General features: G+C 41.5%; 1 protein-coding gene across 1 annotated transcript; it reads right to left on the bottom strand.

The window, feature by feature from the left end:
• Window positions 1-1805: 1805 nt before the first annotated feature.
• On the bottom strand, window positions 1806-2755 carry LOC147635626 (uncharacterized). The gene is made up of 2 exons (XM_086802218.1): window positions 2221-2755; window positions 1806-1983 (listed from the first exon to the last, which is right to left on the bottom strand). Exon 1 carries the CDS (start codon window positions 2667-2669, stop codon window positions 2232-2234), a length of 438 nt encoding a protein of 145 aa, XP_086658344.1. The 5' UTR covers window positions 2670-2755; the 3' UTR covers window positions 1806-1983; window positions 2221-2231.
• Window positions 2756-20284: the final 17529 nt, after the last annotated feature.

A 20284-nucleotide genomic window follows, 5' to 3' on the forward strand; every position in this document is an offset into this window, starting at 1 on the left:
TGTGCAAGCACTAGGGTTGAGTCTATATGGAAAGGCAATAAAATTGTTTAAATCCCTTAAACCAAAGGAAACAATTGATTACTTGGCTTTGCACATTACATCCGTTGTTGGTTTTTCTCCGGTTTGGTGGGAAATGGAGTGTAGCTACCCAACTACATACATCATGAGCACAAAAGATAAGAGGGTCAGTTTGTGACTTTATTGCATGTATAAAAGTGCTTTAGATGTGAGCCTCAAGAGAAGCATTGATTGCAAGATGGAGAGTCAGTCCGTGACTTAATTGCACATAGGAAGAGTACTTGAACTCTAGATGTGATTTGCCTCAGAAGAAGCTCAATGATGAAAAAAAGTTGAGAGGAGAATTAAGGTGGGACTTAATGATCTATCGCTACATAACTTGTTGATTATGTAGAAGCTCAAAACATTTGATGAGTGTTGAATAGGTAGTGTAGCACTGCTAAGACACGAGGTAGTATGACTCGATGTGATGGTCATACTACCTGCTGAGATAGCAGGTAGTATGACTCGATGTTGTGAATATCCTAACTTAGCCCTACCAATCCTGTAAGTGGAAAATTATAGTCAACATCCTAGCTTAGCCCTTCCAAACATCTAGAGATAGCCCTTAGCATTGGCCGGATGCGCTCAAATCTCAAGCAAATGCTGGAAACACTTCTAGTATTGTATAAACATGAACCGCTCATCAACATACAAAGTGGCTATGAGGATGAGTTTCTACGGCTCCAAAAATAGTATGTGATGCAACTCAATTACCTTCAAAATTGAATCCAATTTCTCTTGAAATTGGAAAACTAGAAGAGGAAGTATCCACACCTACTAGGGGGCTAGTAGAATATCCCCAAATCCACTGTTAGAAAATCCAATGGCTAGAGGAAGCCCAAAACTTGGTGCAAAAATGTTAGTAAACTTAAGGCTAGGTTGATGAAAGCAAGCAAAGAGTTGGACACTATCTATCCTATTGTTTTGCCAATTGATGAAATTGGGAGACCTTAAGTAGTTCTTGAACCTATCATCGTAGAAGACTTGGAAGGAGACTCCAATGACTCATATAAGGAAATCCTTCCAGAGTTACTTGGAACTAACTTTGACAAACCCATTACAAGAGGGTATATTCTAGATTCCTTAAACAAATATGAAGCTTATGCCATCCTTGAATGATGTTCACTATAGTCCATGTAGCACTGCTAGGATTTTAGTTCCTTACACAAATAGGAAGCCTATGCCATTCTTGAATAATATGCTAACTATAGTCCATGCGAAATCACTAGGATTACAATATTCTTATCTCTACTAAAGTTAAAGTTCCAATGGAAACCCTAGTATTTTATAGGATAAAGCGAGCTTGTGAAGGGACTTTAGGGAAGGATTAGATGGAGGGAATGTTACAAGAAACTATGGAGGAAAAAGTCGAACCTAAGTTTACAGACACAAGTCGAAAAAACAACCAAAAAAACAAGGAGACTCCTAATGAGGAAAACGAAAAGTTGCCTAAGGTACTTGTGAATAAATTAGGGCATCATTATGAGATTGATGAAACTAATGTACTGTTACCTATGGCACACAAAAACAGAGTTAATGCATGTTAGATGATGTTGCTAGTTTCATCACTACTATGAGATTGATGAAACTAATGCAGTACTGTTACCTAATATGGGGCACACAAGAACTCTTTTAAGTGAGCAAAAGGTCTATACAAGTCCAATCAAATGACCGAAATCCATCCATGTAAAAGCACGGCTCACTCTCTTTAAATATAAACTGTATATTGATACAATGGACGCATGACATATTTAACTATCTACTACATCATCATCATCATCATCATGTAGTTAGAATTGTGAGTGAAGATGGCACCAAAATTGTGCAAAAATGCCATCTCTAATTTTGTGAACTTTGAAGTTAATCAAAACTTCCATCGCTCCTACTTCATCTTGGAAATGTATGCATGCTGCCAGAATATGCCTGCAACCAGAAAAAGGAGAAAATTTAGAAACATAATAACATAAATTTTCTAACAAAAAAAGGCAAGCATGCATGTGTGTGTGTGTGAGAGAGAGAGAACACAGTACAGTCTCTCAGGTCATAAACAAGGGAAGGCTAGCAACAACTAGTAGTCACACTGAGAAAATCCCCACCCCCATGCCTACTGAGAATTTCAAAACCAACTAGCTATCTAACCCAGGGGGTGAGGAAATTTACCTGTGTGATCTTTACGGATTCTTTTTTATCTGAACACCGTTTTTGCATGAAAACCCTACGCTGAGCCCTTTTTTGATGAGGTCTCTGACCTCATCTGCAGTCCCCCTAGCAATTGCAAGCCTCTCCCTGCCAACTAAGTCGGCTCTGTTCACAGCATCCTGCGCGACCGCTTCAGCTCTGTTCACAGCATCCTGCGCGACCGCTTCAGCTCTGCTCACTGCATCCTGCGCGACGGCAAGGCCCTCCTTTCCAAGACCATCCACCACTGATGACATCTGTTTCCCAACTACATAAATGGCGTAGGCCACGGCAAGGGGGGGTGCGACCTTCACCACCACATTCGCTAAGGTGAATGCCATCTTTTTGGATGTCTTCCAAAAATTCCTCTGCACCTTCCGCTTACGCTTACCTTCTCCCTGGCTAGCATGACCGCTGTTGCATCCTTCCATCTCTCTCAAGCAACAAACAAGAACTAGCAAAATAACACTACACAGACAAGAGAGCGAGAAGAGCGACTAGCGCGTGCACAGACAGACAGACAGACAGACGGCTGATGTCTTTTTAATTTGTGCTTTTCGCCCAGCTTCTTATAATAATGAAACTTATTACGAATCACTAATATGTTTTTTTTTTGGTGAATTCCCTACACTAATCCTATGAAGCTTTATAATACGCGGAGCATTATGATCCCAAAAAAATAATGGGGCATTTGCCATTCATGCACCTACATCATTCAATGCCACTAAAGATAGAGCCACATACCTATATTAAGCCTATATATATATCCCCCCTATATCACTTCTCTCTCTTCTTTAAGTGTACACAATTTATTCTACAAAGGGTGGATGATATTATATTTAAATACTTCCATCTTGCACTAAAGTGCATTCACTTAACCTAGTGTTTGGGAGACACTTTTGAGTGAACCTTACACCATGGATTGAAGAGGAAAATGTAATTTTGAGCATGCATTTTTTTCATATTTCATTCAATGACTACTATTTTTTTGAAAAATTGGAGGTGGCATCTTTCCTTCTCCTCTTAAGATTTTTCAAAAGTTAAGCAAGCTCCAAGATGAAGTGAACCCACACCTGTTAGACCCCCCCCCCCCCAAAAAAAAATGACATACTCTTTTTAAAGGGTGAATGAATATTGAATGGAAAAAGTAAGTTGAAGTTTCATAATTCAACACTCAAATCTACACAATTTCTTCTACTAGCTATTTTTGCATTGATGGCACAAATCCACATGGGCGTCAATTGCTATGACATATCAAATCAATGATCCTCATTTTTTCCTTCCCAAGCTACCACCTCTTGATAATGAAAAGTTTAATCTCTTTTTCCTTCCCACCTCTTCATGATCAAAAGTGTTATCTTTTCTCTTAAATCCCACCTATTAATGAAAAGTCTTATCTCTTTTTGCTTCCCAGCTCTTGTTTTGATGATCAAAAGTGTTCTCTTTTCCTTGCCACCTTCTGGTCCCAAGCTACCATCTCTTGATGATCAAAAGTTTTATAATCAAATTCTAGTGTGTGACATGCTTAGCATGTAGATATAAGTGATCTCATTGCTGGAATATCTCATGCCTAGTTTTTGTGGGAATTTCATGGTCATCTCACTAGAATATGAATTCAATTCTTAGAGTCTTTTGGCTCTAGGAGTGGAGAAAACTTTTAGCTCTCACACTCTTCATCCATCATTTGTGATAAGTGAGGTACATGTTAACTGCCATGGATCTTGCATTTGTAATAGAATCTTCCACAAAGGGAAGAGTCTTTTGTGTTTGTAGATTTACCTTTAAGGTGTGGTCCCCTTTCTTGATATAGATATGGTCCATGTCCCAATTGTGGGGACTAATCTTGCTTCCTTAATCATGTAGGGTGTCTGCCTCTAGAACTTGTAAGAGTTTGGCTATAGCTATGTAAAGAGTCTTCCAATTTTATATATTTACCTTTAGAATGTGGTCCCCTTCCTTGATATAGAATGAAATTGTAAGAGTATGGCTACTATTTTGCGAAGTGTCTTCCATGTTCTACCTATAGATTTGTGGTCCCCTTTCTTCATCAAGCTACTTCGGAAGCCAATATGCACACTTAATCTGCTAAGGGAGATGAGGTTTGAATGTTAAGAGACTTTGGGATGCCTTGGGTTGAAGCACAATGGAGTGCTTTTATGATATTATGTATGCATCCTAGGACTCAAGCACACATACTTCTAATCTTGTTTACAACTAAACCTATGAGAGAATGAGATGATTTAGATAAGAGATTGAAGGCACCTTTATAAGATCACCTATATGCTGGTTGGTATGTTTATATTTCTCACTAGCTTTGTTGAATTAGCATAAAATGTTATGTTTTTAATGCCATCGCTTACACGTGTGGCTAGGCTCCATATGTTATTGGCCCTGATAGGCCTTTTTGGGATAACCGATTGGAAATCGGATGGCTAGCCCCCATGCCTAAGATCAAACTGTTTTCCCCTTTGGTCTATACAAGTCCAATCAAATGAGGAAAGATCACCCGTGATTAGGAACCAAAGAGATGATAGGCGTAAGCTAAAGAGAATCTAATTGGCACCAAGTGTTGGATGTGCTACGTTGGAAGCTATGTCGTCGTAGAGTTCAGCTTATGGAAGAAATGCCTTATATGAAAGAAAACAAGGCTATGCAATCATTTAGCTCTACCACCACATGCATGTAAAAGGCTCCTTAAAAATTATTGCAGAGGTGGATGACTTAAATCCATGCATGTAAAAGCACGTCTCACTCTCTTTAAATATAAACTGTATATTGATACAATGGACGCATGACATATTTAACTATCTACTACATCATCATCATCATCATCATGTAGTTAGAATTGTGAGTGAAGATGGCACCAAAATTGTGCAAAAATGGCACCTCTAATTTTGTGAACTTTGAAGTTAATCAAAACTTCCATCGCTCCTACATCATCTTGGAAATGTATGCATGCTGCCAGAATATGCCTGCAACCAGAAAAGGAGAAAATTTAGAAACAAAGGGTGGATGATATTATATTTAAATACTTCCATCTTGCACTAAAGTGCATTCACTTAACCTAGTGTTTGGGAGACACTTTTGAGTGAACCTTACATGAATCCTTCTCACCATGGATTGAAGAGGAAAATGCAATTTTGAGCATGCATTTTCTTCATATTTCATTCAATGACTACTATTTTTTTGAAAAATTGGAGGTGGCATCTTTCCTTCTCCTCTTAAGATTTTTCAAAAGTTAAGCAAGCTCCAAGATGAAGTGAACCCATACATGTTAGAACCCCTCCCCCCCCCCCAAAAAAAATGAAATACTCTTTTTAAAGGGTGAATGAATATTGAATGGAAAAAGTAAGTTGAAGTTTCATAATTCAGCACTCAAATCTACACAATTTCTTCTGCAAAGGTGCCACACACACGGTTCATAGTGCCACAGAACGGTTGCTACCATTGCAAGCCTCAAGCCGGTTGATTCTAGGCCTGAAATGTCAAAATAGACCTCTTATTCAAAAGTTATGACCAAAAACATAATTGACGGCCTTGCAAAATTGAAATGCTGCATTATATTCACAAGAAGCGACTTTTTACAAAGATGGATCCAAGATGATGGAAGTGACTCGTGGGGTTTCGATGCCACGGGATCCCCTTGCCCACAAGTCGGTGTGTATCTAACCTAGGTATGAGAGGTTAGGCTAGGCCACATTGCTTCACCTCAAAGGTATCTCCCATGTAGTTGCAAACATCTTGTTAGAAATGTTTTAGGGCTAGAAGCGACTGGCTTTGAGGCCCCGAATGTAATGGTAGCAAACTGTTTCGTGACATCTGGGTATCATCATCAAACTACCTAAATCGCATGGTTACACCACAATCAAAGCCACCATTACATATCAAATAGCAAAACTAGTACACTTTATCCCAGCAAAGCCACCATTGCGTATCAAATAGCAAAACTATTCTTCAATCAAGTGTTTAAGTATCCTGGCCTCCCCAGATATGGCAGGTTCATGAGCAACATGTGGAGAGAGCTATTCAGGTTGCTCGATGCACAACTACACATGTCAGCATACCACCTACAAACACATGGGCAAACACAAAGGATCAATAAGGGCATTGAAGATTATATTTGCAGTTAAGCTAAGGCAGATAAAAAAGATCATGCAGATTATCTAGAGGTACTTGAATTCCACTACAACAACTCAATGTGCAGGTAAAGAAGTGGTCACGCCATTGCCAATTGCCACAGGTGATATACACACTAAAGATGCAGATGCAGGGGATTTCTTACAGAGTTGGCAAAAGAGAATGCAAGTGGCAAAACACAATCTACAAAAGAGAAAATTCAAATATGTCAAATATGTAAATAGCAAACGCTGCCATGATGATGAATCCCATGAAGGAGATCTGGTATTGGTAGAGGTAAGCATGCAAAACATAGTGCTACTTACTAGCCAAACTCACACCCAAGTTCAACCATCGCTTCTATGGCCCATACAAGGTCATCAAGTCTTTCAATGGAGTCACTTACGAGATTGAACTTCCGGTAGATGTACATACCCACGATGCATTTCATGCTAGTTTGTTGATATGGTTTCATGTAGATGAACATTTTGGCCTCATCATGAATGTGCCTAGGGATGGTTCAATCCCAGGTTTGCCATTCGAACCAAAGACCATTCTCAAATCACAGATCAAAAGAAATCGGCCCGAATTCTATGTGAAAGAGAAAAGCTATCCCATGACAGGTTGGACCTAGGTGTTGGAAGACAAAATGTTGGAACTGACACATCCTCTTATCATGCAATTTTACAATATACCATCAACCACCAACGAGGATATGATGATGCATCTTGATGCTTGAAGAGGACTTCAAGGCTCTCCAAAGGGGGGGGGGTGTACGTGAGACTTGGAATTTCTTTAGCCCATTTCCTATTGTTTACTAAACACTCATGGTTGAGGCCTTATGTTGGACCTTCTTTCCAAAAGGTTTTGGATGAGCAATAGCTTAAAGTGGTTGATGAGGTAAAATTTATTGAGCCTAAACTAGTTGACAAGGTAGAAGTTATTGAGTAGAAGCATGGTTCCGATCGAATTCTCCATGGGCAGTTCTACACCAAGTTCAAGGACCAAGGCTCTCACAAAGCCGTTTGGCTCGATAAAGAGTTCTTCCAATAGTGTTCACATATATGAAAAGATGCAGGGGGGAAGAGAGCTTGAGCTCTTGCAAGCACACAACCACACTCACAAAACCCTAATAGAGAACACACAAGGTGAGAGGCTGAAAATCTTCTTCTTCTCTACTCAACACGCAACACACCATATACAAGAATAAGAGTACACACAATATGAAAGGTACTCAACCAAATACATACACGGGTTCTCTATAGTGTGAACCCGACTAAATGAGCTGGCGCTATAACTATGCCAGTCTCTAGAGTGGCTGTCACACAGCCTATCATCCCACTGGCTGCATATCACCCAAGATCTCGCCAACCATGCCAGTGGTGTAAGTGCGGGGCCTATCCCCCAGGCGGGTCATCAGTGTCCACCGCCTCACTAGAGCTCGATATCTCAACACTCCCCCTTGAGCTCAACTCCATCTCATGTACACCAAGCGAAGCCCTGAATCTGCGGAGCTTCTCTGTACCCAATGCTTTGGTGAAGATGTCAGCTACCTGATCCTCTGTGCTGACATAAACAAGGTCCAGGTCTCCTGCCAAGACCTTCTCTCTGACGAAGTGGTAGTGGACCTCTATGTGCTTCGTACGAGCATGAAAGACTGGGTTCTTGGCCAACTGTATACTGCTAATGTTGTCACAGAAAATGACAACCTGTCTATCCACTGATAGACCCAAATCTCCAAGTAGCTTTCTCAACCAAGCTACCTCACATGCTGCCATAGCAGCTCCTCTGTACTCGGCCTCTGTACTCGATAGAGCAACCGTAGGTTGCTTCTTGCTGCTCCAAGTCACAGCAGCACTCCCCAAAGAAAACATGAATCCACTGGTAGATCTTCTGTCTGAGATACTACCAGCCCAATCAGCATCTGTGTACCCATGTACACATATCTCTGTCCCAGTCTCATAGAATAGTCCACAATGTAAAGTAGACTTCACATACCTCAGTATGCGTCTCACAGCATCCAAATGCGGTTTCCGTGGAACCTGCATAAACTGACTCACCAACCCAACAGCATAGCTCAAATCTGGTCTGGTGATCGTCATGTAGATCAAACTTCCTACTATGCTCCTGTACATAGTAGGATCCTCCAATATCTCTCCTGAATCTGCACTCAACTTGCCATTCTGATCCAATGGCACAGAAATAGGCTTACAGCCTGTCATACCATACTTGGACAACATGTCCAAGCCATACTGTCTCTGCAGTAATCCAATACCATGTGGTGACCTAATCACCTCAATGCCCAAGAAATATCTGAGCTCCCCCAGATCCTTCATCTCAAACTTCTGTCTAAGCAAGATCTTTACATCAAAGATCTCTGCATCATGGTCCCCCGTAATGATCAAGTCATCTACATAGATGACAACAAGCACAACCCCTCTATCACCATGTCTCACATACAATGAGAAATCTGCATTGGCTACATGAAAGCCAATAGTGACAAGATATTCAGAAATCTTGTCAGACCATGCTCTTGGTGCTTGCTTTAAGCCATACAAGGCTTTCTTCAACCTGCAAACATGCTCGGGGTGACCCTCATCCTCATAACCAGGTGGCTGCAACATATACACCTCTTCTTGCAAATCCCCATGCAAGAATGCATTCTTTACATCCATCTGATGTAAAGACCATTGCTTTGACGCAGCCACTGCTATCACAACTCTCACCGTTGCCATCTTGGCAACTGGGCTGAAAGTTTCCTCATAATCAATCCCATATGTCTGTGCATATCCTTTGGCTACCAATCTAGCCTTGTACCTGTTTATGCTCCCATCACTGTTATGTTTAACTTTGTACACCCACTTGCATCCAATGGCTTTCTTGCCTTCTGGCAATTGCACTAAATCCCAAATTTCATTTCCATATAGTGCATTCATCTCCTCATCCATAGCTTTCTCCCAACACACATTTCCAACAGCCTCATCAATGCATGTGGGCTCTACAATCTGCACAACCTTTGCCATATATGCATAGTGATGTGCCACATAACCATCATATGTAAATCTCTGCACAGGGTTCTTCACTCTCTGTGATCTTCGCAGCTTTTCATTCATGGCTTCCATAGCCTTCTTTACACCAGGTGTTCTCATAGCTGGGATCCCAAGCTCCTCATCAAGGCTCATATCTGAGCCACTAGACTCTCCATCAACATGAGAATGCCCTGCAGAAATGTCAGACATACCAAGGGGCTCAACCACTTTCTCTTTTCCTTTACGTGATGTACTAATCACATTTGCAGGACTGGTATTATGACGCAGCCTGCCACTCCATGGTCTATCAACAGACCCACTAGATGAGGACTCTCCTGGTCCACTCAAAGACTGTGATTGCTGACCTGCATTCTGTGCAACCACACTTCCACTCACATCAGCCCCAACAGCTTCTTTTTCAGCAGCATACCAGCTGCTCATCTCATCAAAGACAACATCCCTGCTTACCCTCAACTCACGTGTAGCAGGGTTATAACACCTGTATTCCTTTTGCTCAAGGGAATATCCAATAAACACACATTTTTCAGCTTTCGGATCCAGCTTAGTTCTCAGCTCATCTGGCACATGCACATATGCAATGCATCCAAAGACTTTCAGATGAGATAAATCTGGTTTTCTGCCAGTAAACCTCTCCTCTGGAGTTTCATCATGTATGGCTGCAGTTGGAGTCCTGTTCATGATGTATACTGCTGTAGAAACAGCCTCAGCCCAATAGCAATGCGGCATATTCTTTTCTTCCATCAATGCTCGCGCAATCTCAACAATGTGCCTGTTTTTCCGCTCAGCAACTCCATTTTGCTACGGAGTGTATCTGCATGTAAACTGTCTCCGAATACCATTCTTCTTCAAAAATTCAGAGAACTCATTGGAGAAGTATTCTCCCCCTCCATCTGACCTTAGGCACTTGACATATTTTCCTGTTTGCTTTTCAACCAAAACTCTGAAATTCTGAAAATGAGTGAACACCTCACTCTTCTCCTTCATGAAATATACCCACACTTTTCTTGTGTGGTCATCAATGAAAGTGACATAGTATCTGCAGCCTCCCATAGACACGGTCTTCATAGGACCCCATACATCTGAATGCACAACATCTAGTGCATTTCTGCTCACATATCTGTTACGTGGAAACACATGCTTTGTTTGCTTCCCAAATTGGCATGCTTCACAGATTTTCTGCATACCTTCCACTTTAAATTTTGGCAGCCCTGTCACAATTCCTTTTGTCTGCATAGACTTCAATCTCTGCACATTCACATGTCCAATTCTTTTATGCCATATGTCTGTGTCTGCAACAACTCCTGAACCATTTGCAAACATCGCAGCACTCATTTCAGGCATGTCTACATTCAACGTAAACATTCTGCCCACTCTGTTGCCTTTTGCAACCAACCTGCACTTGTCTTTGAAATCTTCAACATAACACCCATCAGGGTTAAACCGAACCTGCAAACCCTGCTCAATCATCTGGCCAACTGAAACCAGATTCTTTGTTATGTTCGGTACATGAAGTACATCTGCAAGGTACTTCACTTTGCCATCCTGCATAGATAATGGCACATCTCCAACGTGGACAATTGGATGAGCAGTGTCATCCCCTGTTTCCACAAAACCTGGTCTTTCCGAGTTTTTCATCTCCTTGAACCACTCCCCATGACTCGTCATGTGGTTTGAAGCGCCTGAATCCACATACCATACATTATCTTTTTGTGCTGCATCAACATTTTCAGACATGGCATTCACAACATGCTGCATAACAAACAACCTTTCATTATCCTCATTATTTCTGCTTGAGGATGCATAGTTGTTTTGCTGCACTTTTCCATTTTGCATGTCAGCCTGCTTCTTATAACATTCTGACTGCACATGTCCAGGCTTACCACAATAATAGCATTCACGTGCATCATTATATTGCCTTTGCCAATTTCCACGGCCTCTTTGACTCCCCCTGCCTCTGAATTTGCCTCTTCCACCTGCGTGTTGTTGTTGTTGTTGATTCTGGGACTGTTGTTGTTGCTGCTGCTGCTGGCCATAATTCTGATTACCTGTTCGGCCACCTCCTTGACCGCGTCCACAGCCTCCTCTACCTCGTCCTCTTCCTGAACTCGTGTAGAAGGCCTGTTGCTCTGAACTGTTTTTGCTTTGTGAAGACTGTTGGTCTTCACCCAAGTTCTTCTCTTCGATAATCAGCATAGACACCAAATCTGTAAAGTTGGGAATGTTTTCTCGAGTCTGAATAGACGTCTTAAACGCCTTGTATTGCGGCCCGAGACCACGTAGACAGACTTCCACCTTATCATCATCATCTACTGATACACCAATAGATGCAAGGGATTCCACAATACCCTTTATCTTCAACGCATAGTCATTCACAGACATGCTCTTTTTCTCCACAGTATGAAGTTCATTCTTCAACTGTATCTTACGAGCCTTGGTATTTGTTTCATAAAGCTTTACCAAGGTGTCCCACGCCTCCTTGGGGGACTTGGCATCCTGAATGTGCCCAATCATGGTGTCCTGTATACTAATGGAAAGCCAATACATAACCTTCCTGGCTCCTTGGTTCCAGTCTTTAAACTCTTTCACATCTGCAGCAGTCGGATTTATATCCGGTATCTCCGGTGCCTCTTCATGCTCACCTTCTATGTAGTCCCAATAACCTTTTCCCATCAGGAAATTTGTCAACCTGAACCTCCAAGCATGGAAGTTATTCTTATCCAGCTTCTCTGCCACAATCTGTGTTATGCCATCATTAGACATCTTGCCAAACACACAATTTTACCAGAACCTGCACTCTGGTTTTTTCTGCACAAGTGCTGTATTTTCTGCACAGCGGTACTGCAGTACTCTCAAATGTCACAACCAGTGACTTCAATGCACATACATACACCCAATGGCAACTGTAGACCTCTTTGCAGCACCCGCAGTGTCTGCACAGTCAATCTGTCTTCCTGCAGTTCTTAAAACAGAGTTCTGCAGTGAATCGATGACTTACCCGCAGTGCTCGAAATCGCCTGCTTTCTGAAAAACGGAGGTCCAGACGCGCCCGAAACGCGTTTTCGGCCCAAAATCGAAGTCCGTAGGACTGAATAGTTGCCCTATAGCTTCACTCCCGCGAAGAAAGCTCCTCAATCGGAGATCGTTTGCCGGTGCCTCCCGTAGAGCTCCCGACAAGGGTGTAGTCACCAACACAATAGGGAAGAGTAGTTGAAGCTCTTACCCTCGTACCGCTTCCCGTGGTTCTCTTGCTTGCAGCTCAGCCCTTAGCACGAACCAGGCTCTGATACCATGAAAAGATGCAGGGGGGAAGAGAGCTTGAGCTCTTGCAAGCACACAACCACACTCACAAAACCCTAATAGAGAACACACAAGGTGAGAGGCTGAAAATCTTCTTCTTCTCTACTCAACACTCAACACACCATATACAAGAATAAGAGTACACACAATATGAAAGGTACTCAACCAAATACATACACGGGTTCTCTATAGTGTGAACCCAACTAAATGAGCTGGCGCTATAACTATGCCAGTCTCTAGAGTGGCTGTCACACAGCCTGTCATCCCACTGGCTGCATATCACCCAAGATCTCGCCAACCATGCCAGTGGTGTAAGTGCGGGGCCTATCCCCCAGGCGGGTCATCAGTGTCCACCGCCTCACTAGAGCTCGATATCTCAACAATATATTGGTGGACTACTTGGAAGCCATACAAATGTGTTGCAAAGCTAAGCACCCACAAAATGTCACATGCACCCATGAACTCGCTCATCATCAATGTTATACTTGTACATCATTAGTAACCTTTTGGGGATTATTTTTCATATGTCGTGACCCCATTGTGAGCCCTAGTTTGGGGACATGTCAGGCAAAAGCTACATCGTAGGTCTTTCTAAGATTTAAGTGTCACTATCTATCAATTATACCACTTGGAAAAGAGTCCATGTAGGTCAGTGTAACATTGGTACACACAACATGCATTGGCATACGAAAGCCTTATATGGTCAGGCTAAGTGCCATTATGCATGGGAAGACCATGGCCCACCAAAAGGGGGATAACCAAGGGCTGCCCCATAGCCACCAAAGGGGCAAACAGTTTGATCTTAGGCATGGGGGCTAGCCATCCGATTTCCAATCAGTTATCCCAAAAAGGCCTATCAGGGCCAATAACATATGGAGCCTAGCCACACGTGTAAGCGATGGCATTAAAAACACAACATTTTATGCTAATTCAACAAAGCTAGTGAGAAATATAAACATACCGACCAGCATATAGGTGATCTTATAAAGGTGCCTTCAATCTCTTATCTAAACAAGATTAGAAGTATGTGTGCTTGAGTCCTAGGACTTTTGCATACATAATATCATAAAAGCACTCCATTGTGCTTCAACCCAAGGCATCCCAAAGTCTCGTAACATTCAAACCTCATCTCCCTTAGCACATTAAGTGTGCATATTGGCTTCCGAAGTAGCTTGATGAAGAAAGGGGACCACAAATCTATAGGTAGAACATGGAAGACACTTCGCAAAATAGTAGCCATACTCTTACAATTTCATTCTATATCAAGGAAGGGGACCACATTCTAAAGGTAAATATATAAAATTGGAAGACTCTTTACATAGCTATAGCCAAACTCTTACAAGTTCTAGGCAGACACCCTACATGATTAGGGAAGCAATATTAGTCCCCACAATTGGGACATGGACCATATCTATATCAAGAAAGGGGACCACACCTTAAAGGTAAATCTACAAACACAAAAGACTCTTCCCTTTGTGGAAGATTCTATTACAAATGCAAGATCCATGGGAGTTAACATGTACCTCACTTATCACAAATGCAAGATCCATGGGAGTTAACATGTACCTCACTTATCACAAATGATGGATGAAGAGTGTGAGAGCTCAAAGTTTTCTCCACTCCTAGAGCCAAAAGACTCTAAGAATTGAATTCATATTCTAGTGAGATCACCATGAAATTCCCACAAAACTAGGCATGAGATATTCCAGCAATGAGATCACTTATATCTACATGCTAAGCATGTCACACACTAGAATTTGAAGATAAAACTTTTGATCAGCAGCTTGGGACCAGAAGGTGGCAAGGAAAAGAGATAACACTTTTGATCATCAAAACAAGAGCTGGGAAGCAAAAAGAGATAAGACTTTTCATTAATAGTAGGTGGGATTTAAGAAAAAAGATAACACTTTTGATCATGAAGAGGTGGGAAGGAAAAAGAGATTAAACTTTTCATTATCAAGAGGTGGTAGCTTGGGAAGGAAAAAATGAGGATCGTTGATTTGATATGTCATAGCAATTAATGCCCATGTGGATTTGTGCCATCAATGCAAAAATAGCTAGTAAATTACATAAATTTTATGCAAACTTATTGCCATCATGTTGTCACAATAAATGACAACCACCCTATCCACAGGCTCACCAATGTCACCAAGTAGCTTCTGAAACCAAGCTACCTCACAAGCTGCCATAGCGGCACCCCTGTACTCTATCTTTGTACTCGACAAGGCAACTGTTGGCTGCTTCTTATTGCTCCAACTCACAACAGCACTCCCAAATGAGAACATAAACCATTGGTAGATCCCCTATGTGCAACACTACCAACCCAATCAACATATATGTACCCATGTAGCTGTATCTCTATACTAGCCTCATAGAAAAGTCCATATAAACTGTGGACTTTATGTACCTGAGAATCCATCTAGCCGCATCCAAGTGTGGCTTCCTAGGGGCCTACATAAACTAACTCACAAGTCCATCAACAGCATAACTCAAGTCTGGCCTAGTAATGGTCATGTAGATCAAGCTACCCACACTATGTGCTTGTATGTAGTGGGGTCCTCCAAAAGCTCACTGAAATAGGCTTACCGCATGTCACCATACTTGGAAAACATGTCCAAGCCATATTGCCTCTACAATAACAAAATGACATGAGGTGATCTCACCACCTCTATGCCCAAGAAATACCACAGCTTACCCAAATCCTTCATCTCAAACTTTTTCTTCAAAAACCTCCTGACATGTCAACATCACTATCACTAGTGATAATCAAGTCATCCACATAGATGACTAATAGCATGATCCCCCTATTTGCCTTTTTCACATTAAGTGAAAAATCTACACTGGATATCTGAAATCCAATGGTAACAAGATACTTCCTGATCTTGTTTGACCATGCTCTGGGTGCCTACTCCATACAAGGTTTTGTGTAACCTGCACACAAAATCTGGGTGTACATCACTCTTATAACCTAGTAGCTACATCATGTACTTATTCTAGCAAATCACCATGCACGAGAAGGCATTCTTTACATCCATCTAATGTATAAACGAACCCTTTGTTGTAGCCATAACAATGATAGATCTCACGGTTGCCATTCTTACAACTGGGCTGAATGTCTCTTCATAGACAATACCATAAGTCTGCACATAGCCTTTGGCCACCAATCTTGCCTTAAACATGCTCACTGAATCGTCAACGTTGTGCTTAACTTTATACACCCACTTACATCCAAATTCTTTCTTTTCATTAGGCAAAGGCACTAACTCCCATGTATTTGTATCCAATGCTACCATCTCCTTATTCATGGCATCTTCCCATTTCTTATTTCCAAGTTCCTGCTGCTCAAAACAAGTGGGATCCTGAAAGAAAGTAACAGGGGTGGGTTAGTCCCTCACCAAGGGAGTGGCTCATGAAGGAGTCACCACTTAGCATCTCACGGGAGAAGCTCACCATTGATTCTTGGAACAGATAACATTATCATGAATGAGCCATAATCCCATTTACATTGGTATTTATACTCCACCCAAGAGTTCACACCTACTTACTAGTTGTCCATGGCCTTGGGCCCATAATGCTTTCTTACAAACCATCCCTTCCCCAATGGTTTCGTCCTCAAAACTATTGGGGTATTCATTTGAGGTTTCGTCCTCGAAACCTCAAATGAATACCCCACATTCGGAGAGGAATGTTCCATGTGGCTGAATTTACACCAACCCATATTGCTCTATCAATGCTTCATATCCCTCCAATGCTGAAATAGGTTGCCATGAAGCTTCTTCCTTAGGTAAACCTTTACATTGAACAAGATACTCCACCAAGGTACGAGTGCGAAGTACCTTTTTCCTTGTACCCAAGATAGCTTCTAGAATGTATTCAATCATTCCCTCTTCATTCATTGGAGGTAACTCATCAACCATTTGATCGATCATACCCACATATCCTTTCAAGTGAGAGACATGAAACACATCATGAATCTTTGTTGTAGATGGAAGTAAGAGTTGATATGCAACCTCCCCAACTCTTCGTATCACTTGATAAGGACCATAATAGCGATGAGCTAGTTTGGTGTTGGTGCTTCCCTTCAAAGACGCATATCTTGACTTTGGTATTCTCAAAAGAACCCAATCTCCCAGTTTGAATTCCAATGGTCTTCGATGAACATTGGCATATTGTCTCATTTTCTCTTAAGCAACCTTCAAATTACTTTTGCATTGTTGCAACAAAGCTTGCATCCTTTCAGCTTCCTCCTTGGCATTATGGTTAGAAGTCTCATATGTACCCACCAACATAGGCAAATTGACCTTGTAACCATATAAAGCCTCAAAGGGTGACATGCCAATGCTCACATGATATGTTGAGTTGTAAGCAAACTCAGCCAAAGGTAACCAATCATCCCATGTGCTTTGAGTATCATGACAATAGTGGCATAGATATGTTTCCACCCATTTGTTTACTCTTTCTGTTTGACCATCGGTTTCGGGATGATAGGCGGTGCTTGGAGTAAGCTTGGTTCCCATATATTCAAACAATGTTCTCCAAAAAGTGCTCATGAATTTGACATCGCGATCACTCACAATTTGTGACGGCATACCATGCAACTTGAAAACCCCATCAACAAATTGCTTGGCAACATTTTGGGCTGAATATGTGACCTTGGAAGGAATGAAATGGGCCACTTTGGTCAATCTATCCACCACCACAACATACAAGCTGTCCCACCCTTTCTTTGTGCGCGGAAGGTTAGTAATGAAATCCATTGATATATGACTCCATTTGCCTTCGGGAATGGGCAATGGCTGAAGCAAACCTCCCGGTTTATGTGTAGGATCCTTGTTCAATTGACATGACCGGCACCCACTTACATAAGCATGAATGCTCTTCCACATCCCCTTCCAAAAGAAACTTTTCCTTATTGCATCAAAGGTTTTGTAGACACCCAAATGACCAGCCACATAGGAGTACAATGCATCTCTTCCATGATCTTCTTGATAAATGATGAAGTAGGAACCAAGTAGACTTTTCCTTTGTAGTAGAGGAGACCATTTTTCAGCTCATAATGGGGTAACTCTTCACATACACCTTGCTGTAATTTCTGCACTATTTGTGAGGTTTCTTCATCAAACAAGTACTCTTCTTGTATCTCCATGATCCAATCTTTATGCACCTCAGAAATCGCAGACAATGAGCAGGCCCACATACGAGACAAGGAATCGGCAACCACATTTTCTTTGCCCTTTGTGTATGTGATTTCAAAATCATAGTTTTGTAGTGTTGCTACCCACCTTCTTTGCTTAGGAGACAAATTGGGTTGTGTGAGGAAATACTTCAGCACCCTATGATCACTTCTCACATAAAAATGACTCCCATATAAGTAATGGTGCCATTTCTTGATAGCATGGAGTATAGCAATCATCTCTTGCTCATACACATGGAGTTCTCTTTCTTTGTCATTCAGCTTTCTACTTTCATAAGCAATGACTCCATGGTCTTGGTAAAGTACCGCACCAATCCCTCTTCCACTTGCATCCGCCCTTATTGTGAAAGGTTTGGTGAAGTCTGGACATACCAAAATAGGTGCTGATGTGAGCATCTTCTTCATATCTTCAAAGCTTTTGTTGGCAATGGCATCCCAAAAGAAGGTTTCCTTCTTCAATTTGTCCGTCATTGGGGCTGCAATTTCTGCATAGTGGGCAATAAAGCGCCTATAGAATGAAGATAACCCCAAAAATCCCCTCAATTGAGTAGTGTTTGAAGGAACCGGCCAATTCCTAATACATTCCACTTTCTTTGGATCCACACAAATGCCATCCTTGCTCACAATGCGACCCAAATATTCCACCTCATGTGCCATGAAGGTACATTTTGTCTCTTTAACATACAACTTGTTTTGCCTCAAGACCTCCAAAACCTCTTTCACGTGCTTCAAATGCACTTCCTCATGTTTGCTATAGATAAGTATGTCGTCAAAAAAGACCAATACAAACTTGTAGAGGAAAGGTTGAAGCACTTTGTTCATCAATGCTTGAAAAGTTGCCGGTGCATTGCATAATCCAAACAGCCGCTAACCATGAATTGGTAAAGACCCCTTTCTGTACGAAATGCTGTTTTGAACTCATCACCACTTTTCATGGTATCTGGAACGCAAATCAATCTTTGAAAAGCATGTGGCACCCTTCAACTCATCCAAAAGATCATCCACCCTTGGTATTGGAAAACGATTTTTGATGGTGATCTTATTCAAATCACGGTAATCAATGCACATGCGGAAAGTACCATCCTTTTTCTTCACAAGTAGCACCGGAGAAGCAAAAGGAGATTGACTTGGTTCAACCCATCCCATGTCAATGAGTTCTTTGACTTGCTTTGCCACCTCTTCCTTTTCAACCTTTGACAAACGATAGGGAGGCTTGTTGATTGGTTTGGCATTTGGTTCCAAATCAATAGCGTGATCAACACTCCTCTTTGGTGGCATTGATTTTGGCATGGTAAACACATCTTCATAATCCTTGAGTAGCTTAACCATGTTCACATTTTCGATGCAATCCTTTTTGCTATTATCTTCCTCTTTGCAAAGCTGTAGTACATAAACATAGCCCTCTTTCTTGAACTCTTTCTTCATTTGAGTAGCATTGATCATGAAGAGCTTGGACCCTTGCATTCCATTCAATGTAATAACTCCTCCATGATACACAAAACTCATGAAACTTTTCTGTAAGTTCATGGTAAAAGAGTTCAAAGTGGACAGCCAATCACATCCAAGTACTATGTCAATTGGTCCCAACTCAATCACCAAAAGATCAACTTTGCAAGAGTAGCTCTTGGACAACTCCAATTCTGTACTTTGACACTTCATATTGCAACCCATTGAATCACCATTGGCCACTTGCACCATGTGCTTGTTTGGTAAAGAAGTTGGTTGCAGTTTGAGAGTGTTCAAAGACCTTTTATTGACAAAACTATGCGTGCTTCCAGTATCAATGAGTGCATATGCTGTTCTCCCATTCACCTTGATCTTCAATCTCAATGTGTTGGCACCCTTATTTCCCGCATAAGCATCATGAGAGATTGTACACAAGGTAGTATGTGCACTATTGTTTTCATTCCACACGCATAGAGGCATCCCATCATCCATTTTGTCATGAGCAAACTTTAGTTTCCCACCCGGATCAAAAGGAAACTCGGGATTTTCTTCATCAAAACCATCATCATGAGAACCTCCACCCTCATGAGGATCTCCCCATCCTAAGGCATCATTGCATTCAAGGAATTTCTCCTCCTCATGATTAGCATTGTCCTCAGTGATAATGTAGCTTATGGACATATCCTTGGATTTGCGTACTTTGAAGTGATCCTTGTTCCATTTTTCTCCACATTTGAAACATAGACCTTTGAGCCTCATTTCATGCAAACGGTCCTCCTTGATAACCTTGCTTTTTGAACCCCCATTTGCTGGCTTGGACTCATTGTATGTAGCTTTGTTGGACATAAATGGTGGTTTAAATGGAAGTCTATTAGACCCTCTACCATACACGGTAGGAAATCTTGGAAGATTAGGTCTTGTGTTTGCATGAGAACCCATGTCA

This window comes from Cibotium barometz, chromosome 9 (genome assembly GCF_041138505.1).
Source record: "Cibotium barometz isolate CiBa-2024 chromosome 9, ASM4113850v1, whole genome shotgun sequence".
Classification (NCBI taxonomy): domain Eukaryota; kingdom Viridiplantae; phylum Streptophyta; class Polypodiopsida; order Cyatheales; family Cibotiaceae; genus Cibotium; species Cibotium barometz.